The following is a 20,470-nucleotide window of genomic DNA, read 5'->3' on the forward strand; positions in this document are numbered from 1 at the left end:
ATGCTTATTGGAAAACAGGGCTTGATTAGGTGATCATTTATGGTTTTCTGTTGTTTTTATTTGACATTATTACTGCCAGCTTTGTCCCTGCAAGGCATTGTATTCTGAGAGCAAAAGTATAGCTAGCATTTTCACTTTTTTTTAAACTGGAGTCTTACTTTGTCCGTATGACATTGTTCAACATTGTTTTTTGGATTTTTTTTGTTTGTTTTTCCTTCTTCCCTCCCCACTCTCTTCAGTTAATTTCAAAGATCTCTGCTAGTCAAGCTGGGGGGAAATCATCAGTTCTTGGCCAAGATGAGCTAGGCCAACTATGCAGTTCTGGGTGATCTCAAGCCACTGCTCTGAGGTGCTGTTACACATACTACTCTTAATGCACTCATTACATCTGGGTGATGTTCAGAATGTTTGGCACATCCAAGATGCAGAATCTGTGCTGCTTTGTTGCTGAGTTATGCAGAGAAACTCCCAGCAAAGAACGGCAAAAGATTACATTTGCATTGCAGTTTTCTTCAAGCTCTTCGGAAATCATCCCATATCCATGGAGGAGGTCATATAATGCAAATTCAGAAGGTTAGACAGACCTCTGTGGATTGTACAGAAATGTGCAATGAGTGTAATTTTCCTTGCATTTTTTGATCAACAGTGAAATAGTTAACAAGGCCAGAAGCTCTATCACTGCTGATATACTTAGGCTTTTTTTCAGAGCCATTGCTTCAAGCCCCTGGCAGATTAAGGCAGACATCTTCTTGCACTGGTTTATAGTATGTTTTTAGAAGGAATGGGGAATTCTGCATTTAAAATGAAAGCTGATATTCTGTAACACAGGTTATTTTGTCCACTCCTTTTCTTTCTCTGTTTATCTTCTTTTTTTCTTTTTCTGACCGCTCTCCACTCCACTACAAATCCAATTTGCCAGCTTGTTCCCTTGCTGTAAGGAAGCCCCAGTCAAACCCTGAAGCTAAACAACACACAGTTGGCTCTTGTTTCATTTTGTTATAGTTAATTTTAAATTCTGAGCAATGAAGCATCCTTCCATACGTGCACCAGAGAAACAAAATGTGTTTGATACATCTATGAGAATGGATGCTTATTTGAATGATGTAGGATTGCAAGCAGCGAGAGGACTGGTCCTTTTTTTCCTACCTGGAAGAATCTTCTTTCTGGCTTTCTTCTTGTGCTTTTTTTTTTTTTTTTTTTTTTTTTGTGTGTGTGTGTGTGTTTCCGTGTTTTGTTTTGTTTTTCCTCCCTTCCTTTTGGGTCATTCATCTTCTGTTCCTGGCACTATTCTAAATCAGGTGTCATGTATTTGCCACTGCCTTTCAGATTCTAGAGCCTGGGTTGTATTTAGAAAAGTAAGACACAGATCTGTACCTTCACAAGAAGGTGTTGAGGGATGTACCTGTGCAATGTACTGGATGAGTTAGGTGGCATGTTATGTGTGACTCGCTTTCTTTTACTTTCAGCTTAACCCGTGTGAAGATTCATGCTAAAGAGGGGAGAGAACAATCAAGTGGGCTGCACGTTGTCTCTAGATTGATTAGAGAGCTAGATTGTGAGTTGGGAAACAAATTCATATTCAGATGAAAAACAAACAAAAGTATGAGTTTAGCCTTTTTAATTAGGAATTTCAGATGGAATGTTTTTATGCAAAATAAGTTTTTTTTTTATTTCTTGCTCTTCCAAAGTCCTTTATGAAGACATGCAGGGAAGAGAACAATCGTAGAGGGTTTCTGATTTGATTTACTATGAGTCTGTAGAGGTGATTGCTTGAAAGCTAAGAGAAAATTTCAGAGCTAATCTAGTTACTGCATGAGGTGGAATTAGTTGGATGATGGGTGGGTAAACCTTGGACCTAAACACGTCACTCTTGGGAGATATTTAAGGTAACTTTTTTTCTCGCTTTCCCATTCAGTAGCAACAAACTATCTACCCACAGTGGTTAGTATAGCGAAGAGCTTGATGCAGCCCTGGTTGAGGTCAAGCACTCCCAATTCGACCCTCTCAAGGGCTTTCTCTATGTGTTGCCAGTGTACTGGTAAAAATGACTTTAAACTCTTGTCAGCGCAGTTACTGGTGCATGCATCACAGTCCCACTCAAATAAACCTGTCACAACACAGAGTCAGCAGCTAGAGAACAGTACAAGGGCAGGCCTCTAGCTTTCCATTCGAGCATCACTAAACGTGCACAGAGTGCCCAATTATTTCAGCATTATTGAACAAGCCTACAGGAGGACCCAAGCCTTGCTACATTAGATTTTCTTTAGTAATTTGCTCAAGTACCACTGAGGACACTTAAAGGGCTTAAAACGGTGGCTGCAACCAGTTTCCTTTTCTGGATTGTTAATTCAGGTTTTCTCTTTCAAATTAACTCTCACTGCATGCTGTGAAGTAGCGCTGGGAGAACTGTTTAACGCTAATTTTCTCAATTTTCAGCTTTTTTTTTTTTGCATTATATAACTGCTTTTATAGTTACATATGCTTTGATTAGACATGTACATGGTGTTTCTGCTAGCAAGAATAAAATATAATAGCTCTGTCAGAGGACTAAAAAACCATTTTTACTAAAACTGGAAAATTCCTTTCCTTTTTTTTAATTGTTGTTATTTCAGCCTGAAGTTTACAGACTGCATTTCATCCAAACATGTGGACATTTATAAAATGCCAGGGTGTTTTTGAGTGTTGGTACCTGAGTCAGTCAGTCATATTGGCTGATCTGACTGGTTATGTTTGATGTCCGGGATCAATCAGACAACCCTATGCTCCCTGAACAAATTCAATATCTGCGTTTCATTTTTCACAGCAGCAACAACTCCAGGCCCAGCATTTGTCACATGGACATGGTCTCCCTGTACCTCTCACTCCGCACCCCTCGGGCTTGCAGCCTCCAGCCATCCCACCCATTGGCAGCAGTGCTGGCCTTCTGGCACTGTCCAGTGCGCTGGGGGGGCAGTCACACCTCCCGATCAAGGATGAAAAAAAGCACCATGATAACGATCACCAAAGAGGTGGGTACTGCCAGATGAGTGCATGGCTTCATTCATTTCTGTTTCCTTCTTTCTCTTCTAATTCTCCTTCTCCTCTTCTAGGAAATAAAGAAATGAATGCTTGCAAGAATGACTAGCTAATTGCTTTAGTATTTATTGCCTAGTGGTAGCTAGAAGGTGTGTTCAAATGGTGGAGTTCCAGTGTTATAAAGCTGACTGTGGAATATTAATAATTAACTGCAAAAAGTTAACATCTGTGCAATTTATTATTTAACGGATATCAGAATTCTTTCCTTCTGAGTATGATAAATGTATAATTTTATGTAAACTAACTAGTACTTTTTTCTTTCTTCCTCCTCATCTCCTGCTGCTGCCTTCTGTTCTCCATGCACGCTGTGTCTTCTCCACATGCAGACAGAGACTCCATCAAGGTAGGACTCCGTTTTGTTGGTGGGAGGAGTGGTTCAAAAGAGCTGCGCAGTGCATTTGTTTGACATGGCCTGTAGTGGTGGAAAAAGTCACCAGGCGAAACTGGGCCATGACCCTCATGCTGATGTACGGAGTCCTGCATAGGCTGTGTAACACTCATTAGATGGTGGAGCTAGTATTGCAGTCATGTACCATTCAGTGAGGCTCATGGGAACGCTCCTGCTCCTTGGCTTGTTCCTCAGCATAGAGGCTGTTCCTGGATATGGTAAAGAGAGGTACCTTGAGTCTCTGTATAAGCTTACAAAATGGAAATAATTAGTCGGAAGTTTTGAGTCTGGCAGCCGTAAAACCAAAATTCTGTTAGATTTACACAATGTCATCTGAAGGCAGTTACGGAAAGAGGGGCTGAGTCACTTGCAGAGAAAATGTGGGGTCTCACGTGGCTGTTGTTTCAGCAGCAGTTTGCTGACTGGAGGGGAAGAAACTACCATTCCCTGTTCTGCAGGCAGATAAGAGCCCTGTGTTCCCCTTCCAAAAGTCAGTTTTCAGGCTGTGAATGACTCTGTAGCACATATGCATGTGCTGTCCTGTGAATGGTAGTATTTATAAACAAATGTAACACGTATCTTGCAGCTCATGTAATTTTGAGCATTCAGCACTGTGTACTGCAGCAATTCAACATATATGTTTGGATCCCTGTCCATGCTTGGTAGTTGTCAGAGTGTCACAGAGGCTCCTAGAGTCTTAATGCTGTGAGAGTGGGGAGGTGTGTCAGGGCTTTGCCTTCTCCTGGATCCATCTGGCCTCCTAGCTCGCAGCAGAAGCAGTTGTTGCCAGTTGCACACTTACCTTCACAGGCCTTGGTAGCTGGATGCAGTTACAGCTTAGAGCTTGAACAGCTTTCACAATCTTCAGGAGCATAAGATGAAGTGTTTTCAGATGATTGTGAGTGTGGAATGGAAGAGGTGCTTTTTACCTCTTACAGTTATTACATTGTATACATACAACATACGAGTATTACAAAGGGCAAGATGTACACCTGCCTTGGTGAACACTTGCAACTGATTTGTCAAGTTTTCGGTGCTGTTTTTCTTAGAAATATGTGATTTATTCTTAGGATTGTCCAAACAGTAGAAGTGTTCACAGCACAGGTCTTAGGTGCATTTGATGACACTGCCAGGAATGGTCAGCTGGATGTCCATAGGGCTCCATTATAGAGCCAGTTCTCTTCAGTGATTTATAAATTATTTGGATACAGAACTCACCACTTTGTAGATGACACTAAAATAGGAGGAGCTGTTGACTCCCTTGAGGGTAGAAGGGGCTCCTCAGGGGGATGCTGACAAATTAGAGGACTGGGCAGTCACTAATCACATGAAGTTTGACAAGAGCAAGTGCTGAATTTTGCACTTGGAATGGCGTGGCCCTGGATATTTCTACAGAGTTCAGGATGAGAGACTGGAAAGCATCACTGCAGAAAGGGGTTTGGGGACTCTGCTTGGCAGCGAATGGAGCATGAGCCAACAGTGTGCCCTGGCAGCCCAAAGTGTCAACCATACCTGGGGTGCACCAGGCCCAGCACTGCCAGCAGGTGACAGGAGGGGCTGTCTGCTCTGCTCTGTGCTGTGCAGTCTCACCTCCAGCGCTGGGTGCAGCACTGGGATTCACAATGTAAGAAGAACATAAAACCATTAGAGATTATTAAAGGAGGGCTACAAAGATAATGCAGGGTCTGGAGAAGAAGGTGTGCAAGGAGCGGCTGAGGTCCCTGGGTCTGTTCAGCCCAGAGCAGGGCAGGCTGAGGGGAGGCCTCATGGCGGCTGCAGCTCCTCACAGGGAGTGGAGGGGCAGCGCTGAGCTCTGCTCTCGGTGACAGTGACAGGGCCCGAGGGAACAGCATGGAGCTGTGACAGGGGAGGAGCAGCTGGGGGTTAGGGACAGGGCCTGCACCAGAGGTGGTGGACATGGAACAGCCTGACCAGGGCAGTGGGCGTGGCCTCAAGCTGTCAGAGTTCAAGGAGTGTTTGTACGGTGCTCCCAGAACTATGGTTTGATTTTTGGTAGGTCTTGTGGGGAGCCAGGAGTAGGACTTGGTGATCGTTGTGGGACCATTCCATCTGGGGATATTGTGTGATTCTGTATTAATCATGTGCTGAGGACACAATCAGGAGGAGCATAGTGCTAGGCACAGGATTTGCCTGCCAAAGTCCTGTCCCCTTGGAGGTTGCTGTGCATGGAGACATATCCTTGCTTTTCCAACACCTACAGGTGGGGACATGCCCTGCACCCATCCCTACGCATATATTCTGCCACTGGCAACTTTGCTGTGTCCCCACAGAACGAAATGGAGTCAATTGTTGTCAGTTTTACTGTTAGCCCTATGGTTCTGCATAAGAACTGGGAGCTGACAGGAACTGTCAGTTTTTACTGTGAGCAGCAAAGGCATTGAAGCTGTCTATCTGCAAACATAGGACAACAACATGTCGGATTTCACTTCATCTTCTTTGTCATGAGAGCTAGAAACTGGAATTACTGCTTTGTGCAGTGAAAGCAGGCACAGATTAATGATGATTTCGGCAGAACATCCCCTGTTCACTCTTAGCAAATAGTTTCAGTAGATTTTCTTTTTTCTTTTATCCCTGCACATAAACAAAAAAGTGTAAGTAGGGCACATATCTAAACCTGTGAATATAAAAAATACTTTGTTTCTTAAATTTGCTTACCTGGATACTTGAAATCACAGACCTTTCACTCAGGAGGGTGAATGAATAGAACAGCTAGTGTGTCAGTTATGACTATTTTAAATATATTATTTAAATATATGTTTATATTAAATGTATTAGTCCTGTTTCTGTAATAGCTGTGGGATGCTGAGGCTTTTATGCTGGTATGACTGTTGTGGCAGTGTTTATACAAAAGAGCTGATTTTGGTTGGTTGATCTGAAGTTACTTACAATGATTCAAACACACATATTCATACAGCTTCTGAGTCTGAGAGGGTGTCACTACTTCGTACCAATTTATTTTGAAACAATAGATGTAGATATTTGTCTCATACTGTGTTCAGGTTGCAAGTTGCCTTGTGTGTCGGCATTACAGGGCTTGCTTCCAGTTTTGCAAGGTGAAATAGTTTGCTAATTTCCTTAAATGTTTTCAGCGATGCCCAGAGTAGCAGTTAGTCGCTTGTTCTATCGATCTGTCCTCCCTTAAGTGGCTCCTGGTTAAGAGAGGCTTTTTATGATCGTCTGCTGTGTGACTTGAGATGTTTTTTGTCAGCCAGAACGTGCCAGTTGCCAGCAGCTGGAGTCTGTGTGCCTGTATGAAATAATTTATTCATGCAGGATAATACTCCTTAACATTTAACAGGTAATGAACGTGACTTAAATTTCTTTCTTGCTTTTAATTTTTCCCTTTCCTCTTCTAATGTGCAAACAGGCAGCTCTGGTACTCTAAATAATAAGTAATTTTTGGCCATCTGTCAAAAGGAAATTTCAATACAAATTTAAATTAATGGTGCCTGAAATTTTTTATAGCTCCTCTAAAAGCCTCTAATGTGCAGAAAATTCTGAATCTGCTGGTAGTAATTAGTGTAGCATGTAATGAGGATATGGGCAACATTATACAGCCCCAGTGTAACGTTTTGATATGGTAGCAAAATTTTGATTTATACAAGGTTGTGCCTGGGTTTAATTGTAAGAGACACTTTGAAGTGTTTTCTTGCTGATACAGATTATTAAGCAGGGCAGATTTTAGAATAGCTCATAAAGTGTAAATTTACGCTTTGGTGTACGCTTCTGATAATAACAGCACCCTACCCGTTGGTACGGAGGAGCATGGTGTAGGTGTAGCATTTTCCCCCCTCCATTTCTTGCCACTGCTTCCAGTACCTTTGATTAGTTGGGCAGTTCTGATCAGAAATTCTCCAGTTATGCTCACTGAGATCCTTTCCTTAGCTCTGCCTAGCATACGTGCTGTGCTAGGAAACTCAGACTTCCTTTGCACAGGGGTATTTACTGTGTGAGATCTTTCCCTTTCGATGAGCAAAGCAGGAAGGAAAAGACTGGGCTGATGATACCTCTTGCGTGCGAGGTTTTACAGGTTCTTTGGGGACTGCGGCAAGTAAGGTGTTCCTGTCACTGGTGAATACTGAGGCCAAGATTGTGGCTGGAACTGCGGAATAAGGCAAGCTGGCTTCAGAAGGCTGTTTCTTTTCAGGCACAATTCCATTCCACTTTGTATCCGTCTTCTAAATACAATGTTTTCTGCCTGATAAGACAGCCCAGGCTTGCATCATTCCTATCACCTCCCTGGAGTGAGCAGTTTTCTGCTGAAATGAAGTAGGGACCTTCCAGATAATATGAGATTGTCCAGAAGCTATTCCTAAATAACAGATCATCATCTACACAGCAAGCTCTGTGGAGGAGGGTGGCTTTGGGAACTGTTTGATTTCACGTTGGTTTTCGTCCCCTTGAATCCCTCACGAAGTTTGAAGTGTAGAAGAATACTAGATGCAGTAAACTGGGTCATGGGTCTCCATGCAGACAGGAGGGAAGGGCAGCAAGCACAGAGGCTGTGCTGAGAGTGCAGTGCTGGCCTAACAACTCTGAGGGAATATAATGTGTTCAGGTACAAGGACAAACAAACTGCTCAGCAGTTAGCTGTGTGCCTTTTCTGAGAAGTATTGATATGTCACCTTTGTAAGGTACCAAATGTATTTGGATATATTTTTTTTTAACTAATAAATAAGTAAAAGATTCTGTGGTGTGCTCTTACTTTCTAATTGCTCCCATAAGGGGTTTTTCCACCTCCTGTAGGGACTGCTGATGCATGAGGCAGGTCATTCTTCCTGGCCTCTCTCCTCAACTACCTTCTCTGGGACAAATTTGACAAAAGTTTCTCTGGTTGCTAAAAAAGTCTCTTCTCTGAGGTACCTTCGGAAGCAGTTTATGTGTGAAGGTGCCACGTGGCAAACAGTAAAAATGCTAGCAGGCTCTTCCTGTGGCTCTGTATGAGACGCCTGGAGTAAAGCAGCCCCAGATGCTGTCTGATGTGAATCTGTCACCACCTCTAATATCTCTTACCAAGGTATTCAAGAACTTCAGAGTCTTCTGAATCTTGTACACAGGATTTAGTCTTGCAGTTTTTTCCATATCTGTTATTAATCTATCTTTATACACATAAATACATTATCTTTTTTGGGGTTTGGGTTTTTTTTTTGTGGTGTTGCTGGTTTTTTTTTTTTTTTTTTCCATTTCAATTGTAAGTTATCTGGGGCTGAAACCATGCCTGTAGTAACACATGCAGACATTATGGTAACTTTTCATTTCTCCATCAGATTTTACTGTTTCAGCAGCAGTAAGAGTCCATAATTAAAAGCTGAAGTCTTGTGTCAGGAATAAAACAGCCTGTTTTGAGATCCCTCTGGAAATAAAGGTTTACATGAAAGGATTATTTTAGTTTCTGAATTAACAAATCAAATGCAGATTTGAGGCGAATTTCTGTCCAACATGTTAGTGAACAAGAAGTAGTCTGTCAGGGCATATTCAAGTGGTTTTAGCAGTGAGATTACTTTTGCCTTAATCTTTGGGAAAGCTAATAATTATACATGCAGCAAATACAGAGAAAGGGGCTGGTGTGAGTCTCATGTTCTATTTACATTATTTGTGGCAGGTGCTCCAGTGCTTGCGAAAATGTGAGCCTGTCTCAGTTTAGCTTCTTGAGCTGTTAGCCACTTTTAAGTGTTTAGACCTCTGTTCATGCAGTATGTAAGAGTAAGTAAGTAAGCTGCTTGCTCTTACAGCTGTTATATAATACTTAAAAAAAATTAAAAAGCTGTATGAATGTAATGCTTCGGTAAAGATCAAGGTAGTTTAAAATAGATATATTTTATATATCTATGTAGATATGTAGATATATGATGAGCAGTCTCGATATTTCCAAATGTAATTGCGTTGCTCAGACTTTATTCTTTCCCTGGTAGAGGAACACCACAAACTGATCTGCGGTACTGTAGTAGACTTCATCTTAATTGTCAAGTTTCTTTTAAGTGAGATTTCCTCCAGTGATGTGAGTCTCTTGCCAAATGCCGTTACATTCACTTTGCATTTAACGAGCCAAAGAAACATAGTTATGTTACATGCCTAAAGAAAGTTACAGAATTTATTTCCTGATCATTTTATTTTGGCACTTTAATGCCACTCAGCTGAAAAGGCTTGTAAAAATCAAAACATATTTCGTATTCATGTCACAGGTTCTGTGTGTGCCTTTCTCTGTATGGACAAAAGGCGTTGCGTATATTTTGCTTTCTGTAATGATGAAGTGGTAATTTGGAGCTGAACATGTTTTAACTAAACTTTGTTCCACGAGAGTTGTGTTTTTTGATCTTTGTGGGTGTTTTGAGGGTAGCATTATCAAAATATAATGAGTATCTTCTGTTGACTTGTGATACAATAATTTGTTCAGTATTAATTGATATCTGCCTCTGGGCATGTAAGCTGTGCTGAGTGTAACAGGTGCCCTAATTCCAGAAAATGTGTTGTAATTGTTTGTTTGTGGAACAGATGAATAAATATCTGTGGGGCATAGCTGGTCCTCAGGTGGTGAACGTGAGTGGATTAATGATGTGATTGGGTGAGACATGCTTGTTTGTTGCAGTCTCGTCCAGTAACTGTCTGCTGAAGCAGAACAAATATTAATTAGCAGGGTCCTGTTTGTTGTCTTGGTCTATTCTACGGAGCTGATGTTTTTGGCATTACTTTTTTTTTTAATTGTAATAACCTTTTCATGGCTAGACTTCATTCAAGTCTGTGGTTTTTAGCAGATTTTTAAAACACAAAACTGAACCTCAGGTGTATCTCTCTCTCTCTTTTTTTTTTTTAAGTTACATTTCTGTCATTCAGTGTCACATCATTTGCCTTTTTAATGGGGGCATTTGGGAATTTTAATTTAGTATAGAATATTCCGATGAAAGTAGCAGCACGTACTCTACTGTCAACGAATTGGTTGCTTCTGCCTTGTCTGATGGTTTCTTCTCCTCTATCCAATGATTTTTTAATATCTTCTGTACATAAATGTATGCTGGCCTCTTTCGCTCCATCCTTGCGCCTGTTATGGCAGAGTGACTTATTCAGCAGTGTGCCCACGTTTGGATGAACTCCTACAGTGCTTCTCACTATTAAACTTTATTTTGCCACTTGGTGATTTAGGGTAACTCAAATGATCTCTCTCCAGATGCTTTCCTCACCTAGGAGGCAAACACTTACATGGGCTGTAATTTCTAACCTGAACATTCATGTCTAATTATTTCCATGGCAACAGACTATGATGTTGATAATACAGGATTATGACTTCACATTGTAGAGCAGGAAGAGGAAGTTTGCTGGGGTGGGGAGGTGGGTGGAAAGGTCTTCTCCAGTGTGAAGTCTTAGACAATGTAATAGTTGGAAGGAACTAAAGGGAGAGAATGTATGTATTATATATATTTTTAACGTTCTCATTATAATTTAAGTGCGCAACTAAAATCATTCCCTGTATGCAGGCACTTGTGGCTTACACCAGTTTACTCAGAGTGAACACGTCTGAAGTAAAGCATGTATCCGTAGATTAGGTTAAACAGGTATTAGTCAAAGTGGTGGGAGAAAATAGGTAGCATTCATCAACTTTGATAAAAGTGGAAACAAACTAGATGGCTGCTTTTCTGCTTTATCGATCTGTGTTGGCAATGTGATCAGTTCTCTTTCTCTGTATCTAGCAATTCCTATTTTGAGTTTTGAGTTGTTAAGGCCTTTATATCCGAAGTAATTTGAGACATCCCTTATTGTAACGCAAATAAGTGGATTCACTGGCACTCTAAAGGTATTAGAGAGGAGAACAGATTACTCTGTAGAATCAGCGACATGGGTGAAAGGCAATGAAACTTTCTGTCCATTAGCTAAAGTCATTGACTGCTAGTAGTAGGTTAATGTTTGCATTTCATTGTTCTTACTGTCTCTTCCCTTGCACTGGGAAATAAGTATATTCCCAGTCAGAGTGTTTTCATTTTCTTAGGCTGATTTTAGAAGGCCTGACTGATTCCTAAGTTGTTATGAAAGATTGTTGAGTGCATCATGAATTGCCAGGTTTTAGATGTGTTTTTGAGGGAAGAATGAATTATGCTGGCCAGTGGGAATCAGCCATTGAGGAGAATTTGTAGGAAAGTTTCACCATGCCTCTCTCCGGTGCACTTCTAATTGAGTTGAATAATTAATTAAATATCTGAAGCTCAATTAACCTATTCTGCGTAACAATTTGAAAAGTTCTGTGTTTTTTCGTGAGCGACATTTGGCCTTTTGAAGAACAAAAACTTGGAAATGCTAATGTTTTTCAGCCAACTACGGGAAGAAAATAAAAATGTCTCCATAGCAACAAAGCTTCTTTCTAGATGGTTTCCTAAGATATGCCTGAACCAGAAGCAGATGTCTGATTTGAGAATCTTGCCTCCTTCAATGTAAACAAATAACTTCTAGGCAGGTGTTGGAAATAATATGGAAATCCTATTAAGGGGCCCTGGGTTCCTGTCACTCAGGAAGCCCTTGCCACAAAAGGGCTGGTTGTGTGAATAAAGGCGGCAGAGTAAATTCTCATTAGGCTTTAGCTTTTCCCAGGAAATGATTGTCTCTGGGTGCTCTTTCTCCTGCGAATCTGAATGTAAGCCGTTTCTTCTATTGATTCCCTCTGCTGCCCTCGCCTTCTCGCTCTCCATTCCGGCCAGATTAACGCTTGATGTGTGCTGCTGCTGACGATGACGATGCTGGTGCCACAAGAGTTGTGACATTCGTGTTGGTGACCCCATCCCTCGTCGGCAAGCTCCAGCTCGTTGGCGTGCATGTATAGGCAGCACTGCAGTTCCTCACATCATCGAGGCATAGAATGTACTGCCTTCCCTCAGAGTGGCTGCAGTGGCAGCCTTGTTTTGGTGGGGTCATGAGTGGCAGAATCCAAAATGAGGTTTCCAGATTCCTTGTAACATGTGTAGGAAGTCACTGTGCTGCTCTTTTTACCCCTTTCAAAGTTGATGATAAAACACTTTGTGCCCAAAGCTGGTAACCTGTCACTCTGGTGCCACGCTCATGCTGGCGCCTCCCCGTGCCAGGCTCAGCCCAGGCCCTGCCATGTGAACCCACTAGTGCAGGGTAGCCTCTCTGCAGCCTGCAAGTGAAGCCTCCGAGGCAGCAGAAGCAGGAGTGGGTGCAGGGACAGGGTTTCTGGGGTTTTCAGGCTGGAAACAGAGATCAACCCCTCCTTCCCTATCCCTCTGTGCACAAGGCATGCATAGCAATGTTCTTAATCACACTCAGAGGGTTAAATGTGGATAAACACAAAACAAGGCTTCTGAAAAGCCTGGCAATTACCATGCTGTGTTTCTCGGACGATAGCCCCCGAGACGTACTTCATAAAGCCAATAAAGCGCTCACCGGTGGTCTCACGTTGCCCTGGCAACAGACCACAGGGCACCCTGTGTGTGAAATGCATGAACATCTGTGAATTAATCGTTTTTTTTTCCTTTTTTTTTTTTTTTTTTTTTTTTAAGTTTGTCCCTCTGTGGGTGCTGGTGGGACTGTGCTGGCCAGTGCCTGTGCCAGGGCTGCAAGGGCTGCCAGGGCCACCCTGCTGCTGCCTTTGCCCATGTCCTGGCTGCACTCCCCCGGCAGTGGACCTGCCCTGCTTTTGCACGATACTCATGGCACACTTGGGGAAACAAGTGGAAAAACATCGAGCCAGTCTGGGTGGCCATGGGTTCATTGGCCTGCCATGTGAAGGACTGAAGCAATTGCTTCTGTCCGCACTGCAGTTTACTGGAGTTCACCATTCTCATGCTACACTCTGATGGCAGCAAGCAAAGAGGTGCAGGGCTTGCTGCTCTGCGACATGGAGGTGCACCCAGCGGGCAGCCTGCTCGTCTCCGTGCGGCTTGGTCCTGCAGCACCATCCCCAGGCACAGAGCTTGCTCCCAGCTGTGCAAAGTAGTGGCTGTCTCTGCCACCCTCGTCCTGGCTCGGTAGGCTGCAGCTTCTCACCCCAACTTCCTCCACCGAGTCTCTGGGAGGACTGTAGGGGGAACACTGTGTATGTCGTATCGGCAGCTAATGCTGGATGCAGCCAGGGTTTTAATGAAGTACTGAGAGTGAAATGCCGCTCTAATCTGCTAATTGCATTACGGGGACGGCAGATTGCTCTGAATCACTCCTTTCTGAGCTGCAAGCTTATCAAAGAGTACCGAGGTGCTTTTAAGTGAGGCAGTGCAGCCGGCCGGACGCTGCTTGTTTGCATACGAATATGAGCAGGCACAGCTGTACCACTGTTTTTCTGCCTCTCGAGAGGCAGCAAATGCAGCTGTGGGAGTTTCCCTAATGCGTGCTTATGAGTAAGTGGGGCGAAGGGGCGGGAGAAGGGAAGGATTTCGACACGGCTTGTTCCTTCTTTTGCTCCCCGGATAAGTGGTCTGCCACAGCTTCTCTGTGCGGCAGAGCTGGCATATTTCAAGCTAGTTTTTGAAAGAGGGCACAAAGCATTTTCTGTGCTGTATGATCCTTGTTAGGCCAAAGTAATCAGCTGTCATGATTTTGCTGAGGTTGTCCAGTCAGTTGTCTGGCTGGTGGTGCAGCATAGCTGGATGGAATTGGGGCCAGGAAGTACCTCCCAGCCGGGCAGCCCCAGAGGCTGGGCTGTGTGTGGGATGTGCGCTGTGAGCTTGGCTCTGGCCACACAGCTGGCTTGGCAGCTGTTGCAACTTGTTCTGTGTCCTTTGCTCATTGTATTTCAACAACAAGTGGACAGACCATGTATATAAGTCATTGCTTGCATTGAGTCAAAAAGCCAGTGCTAAGCTAATTAACATGAACCTTTACCGTTTGATTTTACAATCCTGGGCATACTAGGAAATCCTTCTAATTGGCTTGAAGTAGTTATAACTGTGTCTTTAAATGTCTTGTCTCTCCTTGTTGTTTGCCGAATTTATATTTGTTGATGCCCTATGTCTGTCACACCTCTATTTCAGGGTTTCTTTTAAAAATACCGAACTGCAATTTACTTTGACTCTGCAGGAAACAAATGTTTTGTTTTTTCTCCCCTGCTTCGAGGAGTTTCTTTCAATGACCTGTAAATATTATTTTGTAGTGAGCTTTGTTGTTCCATACTGCAAAATATGAGAGGAATTCTGAATAATGTCTGAATAATTTAGGAATAAGCCCTTTAAAATCAGCTAGCAGTAAGCCTTGTGGGGTGAGAGAAACCCATTTTCTGCAATTCCCTTGAAGTAAAGTGTGTTTCCAAGTGCCCTGTCAGTATGCGTAATTGGCGTCAGAGCAGGAAAGGCAGCTTGCTTTTGGTATAAAGACAGCCTGTCCAGGGTCCATTTGGTGCCTTTGTAAAAAGCGCTGTATGGTCGCCACCTAGGTAGCCGGGAAGCTTTATGTCGCACCGCAGGGTATTTGAAAGCAATTAAGTATTTAGCAGACCTTCTATAGGACTCTTGTGTGCCTCATGAAGGTTTTCTGTTAACTGCATTGCCTCCAGCGATGGCAGAGGTTGGAAATGCCATTTTGGGGGCTCTTCCTCCTCCCCTGGATAAGGAGAGGGAGAAGTTACTGTGTGATATTCTCTCTCTCACCCCTGGTCTTAGAGCATCCAGCACCAGAATGTAGTTTTTTCTCCAGTTCATCTGTGCAAGATGTAATCCTTTTTGCTACCAAGTGTTTTCTGTGCTCTAGTACCTCCGTTGTGCCTTTGGTCCCCATGAACCCTAAACCATTTCTTAGACATTACTGATCGACTGAAGCAATGAAGATACTGCTCTTAGAAACAGTGATAAACAACGTCAGTGTTGCAAATAGCACTAGCTTGATTTATAGTAAAGCAATGGCTGGATTTGTAGTAGTAAATGTAGCTGAAGCTGCCCACCAACCAGCGTGGGACTGAAATGCCTACAAACACCGGCACTGATCACTAAGTGACATAGCCACATCTGTTTAGTAGACAAGTGTTTCATAATCGTTTTGGACAGGAATGGAAAGAAAATTATTTTGATTGAAAGAGGTATCTATGTTGACAACACACAACTCAAGAGATTGATACAGTGCAGTCACTCTAAAACTGTTTTATAAACAGAATATGTTGTAGATCTTAATTATAAAAACAAAACTATGTGCTTAAATTTGACATACAGACAGAATTTCTTTTACTGTTTTGCTAAATCTTAAAACTGCCAGGGATTCTCTTTGGAATGCTAGATGTTCAGCATACACAACTGCGACTGTAGATGTCAAAAATAAAATATTTATAAGTTTATTTGATACTATGTTCTGGCTCAAAATATATATCTGTCCATCTCTACTATACTACACAGTGATGTATATGTAAACTGGTCTTAGAAGAAACAGTTGTCCATATCCAGGCTTTTTCGTGAATGATTTCTAAAATTAAAACAAGTACCACATGTTAACTAACTTATATGTTTTCTTAAAGCTTATAAATAGTATGTTAGCAATTGTGTGCTTATGACCAAAGCCTACAAATCAAGGAAATGGAAATTCCAAATGTGGCTGTTTCCTACCCGGAAGAGAAGTAAAAAAAATGTAAAAGAAAGAAAGAAAAAAAAAAAAAAGGAAAGAAAGAAAAAAAAGTAGTATTTAACATTTAGACCATTATTACAGTGCATCGTTTTTACGCTGTTCTTTGGAAGTGTAAACGTGAACCCTTGTGAAACCTCTGAAGTAAATTTAGCGCATGAGCATTCATTCACCTTAAGAGCTGAAGGGAAAGAAACGCTGAAGTGGGTGATTAGTAAGGGATGAAATGAGCAGTGTAAAGAGAGAGATGTGGGAATAAACGTATGTTGCCTGTGTCCATCTTGCTGACTGCTGTGCTTATTTGTATCCACAACTTACGTATTCTCTAGAGACGACTTTTTTACAACCTGTGTTTGAAAAGGAGGGGAAAAATTGTAGGCAGCAGCCTTGATTATGCTGTATAAAAATCAGGAAACTAATAGATGAATGTTTGTCGTACTTGTATTTTTAAAACCTCTTTGCTTTCTGTATAGCAACAGCTGAAAAAATGAGTAGGAAGGCATTAACCCTCTGAACATGACACTTTTTCAATAGGTTTCCATTGTCCTCTGTTATGTCAGAATTTGCCTAATGTTTCCTTTTCTCCTGTTGGACATCTGGTAGTTTCTTGGAAATATTTGAAGAGCCATCATTTAGTAGTTAACGGGGAAGGCCTTGAATAATTCACACAACAAGTGATTAGGCAAGCACTTGTCTATCTAACTGAATTATTCTGCATGTTTGCTGAAGCAGTAAAGCAGGAGAACAGCATTTCCTTCTCTGGAGGGTTTACAGTGGTAGTATTGACCCACCTAGTTATTGGGTTTCAGCCTTTTGTTGACACTGTTGTAAATGAAAGCAGCCTGGACAGGCACTGAGCAGCTGGGCTGGATAATTGTGAAGGATTCATGCTTGTTGCTGTTACCCCCGGTGTTTGTAGTGGGTTTGTTTGCTTTGACTTTTGTTGAACTGTTGACAAAAGCATTAGATACAAATGGGAACAAATAAAGTGTTGAGATGCCAGGAGGGGTTGGCAATAGCAGTGTTTTTCTTTTTGACTTAAATGGGGAATGTCGACACTTAACAGGATGGGAAATGGAAGGTGTGTTCACTGTTTGTGTGCTCCCCCTCCCCTTTTTCTTCCTTTCCTAACTGCTGAATATGTTTTGGCAAACACAGGTGAATAAAAACAGAGCAGAGGCAATTTCACCATTGCCTTAACTCTTTGGCACCACATTTTTGAAGCTCTTTCTGACTGTGGATGTCTTGCTGGGCAAATCCAGCTCCTAGCATGAAAGGATTAAGTATGAAAAAGGGAGGAAGAAAAAAAAAAAGTAAAGGAGGGGGAGGTAGAAGGGGGTAGAGTTGGGAAAAGAGAGGATTAAATAGAACAGTATACACTGAAGTAGTATAGCCAGCAAAATTGAAGTCATTTACTGGAACGCTTTTAATTTGGTTTAAACAAAATACTCTTTTGTATATTCAAATGGGGAGTAGCTCAGCTGTTGTGAAGCCAGAAAATTAATGGTATTTTTAGTGAAATAGCAAAAGCATGTCAACAACATAGCTGAGGATGATAATGTTGGCATTTTATTCATGAGGAATTATCAATGCAGGTTACTGGACAACATAGTGTGACTGGAATGATTGAGCACAGGGGGGAAGCGGCTGTCCTTCTGTAAGATGATTTCATTTTGCATTTAGTTTTTCAAGAAGAGAGGAAGGAGAGAGAAAGGAAGCATTTAAAAATAGGTGTCTGAGAGGCCTGTCCTTGTGCCTTCTGGTTCCCAGAGTCTAACCTTTTTACCTCTGTCTGACTCACAGTTTTGTCACTGCTGCTTTTTTGCCAGCTGTCTTTCTTTTCAAGGCTGTCATGAGGGATGGCAGAGAATAGAGGAAGAAGAATAGAATTACTTTAGGATATCTTTGCTAAAAAGGCAGTTTTGGCCCTGGAAAACGTTCAAGCTTGTTCTAGCCATCTTGGCTCTGAGTTCTGTGCCTAAGCATTGTTTGTGTGGGACCCTTAATGCATTTAGTGTGTTGTGAAATATGGTTATTGTGTCTGGTCATGGAGGAAGCTGGTGTATGATCTGGAAGGTGTTAGCACTTAGCAGGAGAGATGCTTCATATTTGTTATTGCAGCTACAGCTTTCTTATAGCAATCAGCCTCCGAGTGTTGTGCAGGTCAACTAGAAAGTGGCAAATAGAGTTCACAGGGGTGAAGATGCCACTCCGGTGAAAGGAAAGAATGCCGTTTTGTGTGGCTTTCTGAAGTACTCCTTGCCTCTGCTGGCCTGTGTTCCTGGTGGTATTTGAGGCACCCAGAGGGCCCGGGGCACTGAAGTTGTCATATGCAAATATCTTTTGTTCCCTGTTTTCATGGAGCTTGAAGTTGTCCTAAAACCAAATGCCGTAGTAGCAAGGTAATCGTGGTGTTTATGGACACGCTGCGCAATCATCCATGAGTGTTTTCTTTATTCGCCTTTGTTCTGGTTGCCATATTGTTCCTAGTCTCTTCACATTAACAAAAGAAGGGAAGCACAAAAAGAAATACGGAAGAAATTGCCTTTTCCTGCTGCCATTGCTGAGTTTTTTTTGTAATGTGCCGTGTGTTTGTTGTGCCAAACTAGAGCTCTGTGGACGTCAGCAAGGAACATTTTGCCCAGATGTTAAATATTATGGGATCAGGGCCTGAATTTGTTATTAATCCTACAAATATTAAAAGAAAGTGAAGAAATATCAAGCTATTTCCAGCAGACATGTACTGGGAGTGGTGTTACTGTAAATATCAGCTTGTGCATGATGAATCCCCTATTCTTTTTTTCTCTCTCTTTGGGGAATACCCTTAAGAATTCTACAGGGGGGCTGAAGAAATTCTCATAGCAAATTTCAACCCCGAATAAAGGAAAAATGAGAAATCTCTGAGAAGTAGAGACTTGAAGCCCAGTCAAAACAAATATATCCCATAATCATCTCTGCACAGCATTTGGGAAATTCAGTTTTGAATCATCTAAATTGGGCAGAAATTCAGCAAAATAATTTGTGAATGTTCAGTGGCATTGTCTGTATGGTTTTTAGTCCATCTTGGATAGTTTTCTGATTTCATATGAAATGCACTTTTCTCTCTGCTTGGTCACAGAGAGTAAGCTCTTCAGGCTAATCTTTGCTCATGGATTTGTAAGAATGGCATCCTAAGAATGGCCCCAAGCTGTTCTTTAACGGGAGAAGACAAAAGTTTCTGGAAGCTGAGATCTGGGAGCAAGAATGTGCTTCTGGAAAGAATTTGGATTGGAGTAACAATAGTTAGGAGTAACTACAGAAGCAGGAAGAAGGGAGAAAAGTGGTGTACTGCCGAAGTTGAGATTGGATTTGAACTTACCCAGTTCACAGAGTGATTGTGCATTGCTGCAAGATTTGCTTTACGCAGACTAGCATCAAATGGTGAGAAAGTGAAGTGCTAAGGTGACCAGACAGAAATAAGAGCAGAGGTGGGAAAGGTCATTGATAATGTTGTGGTTCAGCTCAGCAGGCAGCTCAGCCAGTGGCTCACCATAAACAGACCAATACCTAGTCTGTCCACAGGCAGTGGCTGCCCCCAGCCGCAGCCAACTTCCCACAGTTTTGAAGTTTTCTTCACATATGTCATATGGTGTAAAATATCTCTTTGACCAGTTTGTGTCAGCTGTCCTGGTTCTGAACCGGAGGGCTCCCTCAACCCTCTTGCTGGCGGGACTGTACATGAAGTTGAAATGTCTTTGGCTCCATACAGCACTGCTCAGCAACAGCTAAAACATTAGTACGTTATTAAATGGTTTTTCTCCTAATGCCAAAACATAGCATCATACCAGACGCTATGAATTAAAAATCAACTTGTCCTGGATGAAACCAGGACAGTAAGGAAAGTGTAAAATAAAGAGACAATTGTAGAAGAATGACAGAGATGCGATACCCTAAATCGGCTGTGCACAACCTTCAGCACAGAAGGTCTTTACAGGCATCTTGCCGTGAGCCAGTGGGCTGCACCTATTTTGCATATCATTTACATTGGATTTTAACCAGATAAGCACACACTCTGTTTGTTTGTTTTTCATACTAATGAAGTTCTGTAAGTGCAGACACAGCATAGCACAAAGCAATGAAAGACTGTGTATTTGGTAGGCTATAGAAAGGAGTGATGATGAGAAGAATGGCTCTGCGAAATCAGAGAGGTTTATCTGACATCTGGTTGTCTTTGAGATGGCCTTATGTGTTCTAAAGTATAGATCTGAGTTTAGTAGGTAGCTGTAGGTTTGACTTTATTCGCCTTTCAAATGCGTGAGTATAATTTGAGAAAAATCATTTCAAAGACAAGTCTGCAGATAGCAGATTTCTTGGTAAATTTTATTAACCACAGGTAATTTAAAAACATACACACACAAAAAAAATAAAACAAACTAACAGTAAACAGCAGTATGTTCTTCCTGAAATGTT

At 42.0% G+C, this 20,470-nt stretch overlaps 1 protein-coding gene across 5 annotated transcripts in view; it reads left to right on the plus strand.

The window, feature by feature from the left end:
* Nucleotides 1–20,470, plus strand: part of TLE4 (transducin like enhancer of split 4) — a 98,684-nt gene that overhangs the window by 50,643 nt on the left and 27,571 nt on the right. For 4 of the 5 annotated variants that reach the window (XM_015280232.4, XM_040655328.2, XM_040655327.2 and 1 more), the window contains 2 exons: nucleotides 2,804–3,008; nucleotides 3,402–3,418. In XM_015280232.4, coding sequence (XP_015135718.1) covers nucleotides 2,804–3,008; nucleotides 3,402–3,418 — 222 coding nt within the window. The remainder of the gene's footprint in view (nucleotides 1–2,803; nucleotides 3,009–3,401; nucleotides 3,419–20,470) is intronic. The other variant, NM_204237.2, reaches the window with a different exon arrangement.

This window comes from Gallus gallus, chromosome Z, assembly GCF_016699485.2.
Source record: "Gallus gallus isolate bGalGal1 chromosome Z, bGalGal1.mat.broiler.GRCg7b, whole genome shotgun sequence".
In the NCBI taxonomy this organism is placed as follows: Eukaryota; Metazoa; Chordata; class Aves; order Galliformes; family Phasianidae; genus Gallus; species Gallus gallus.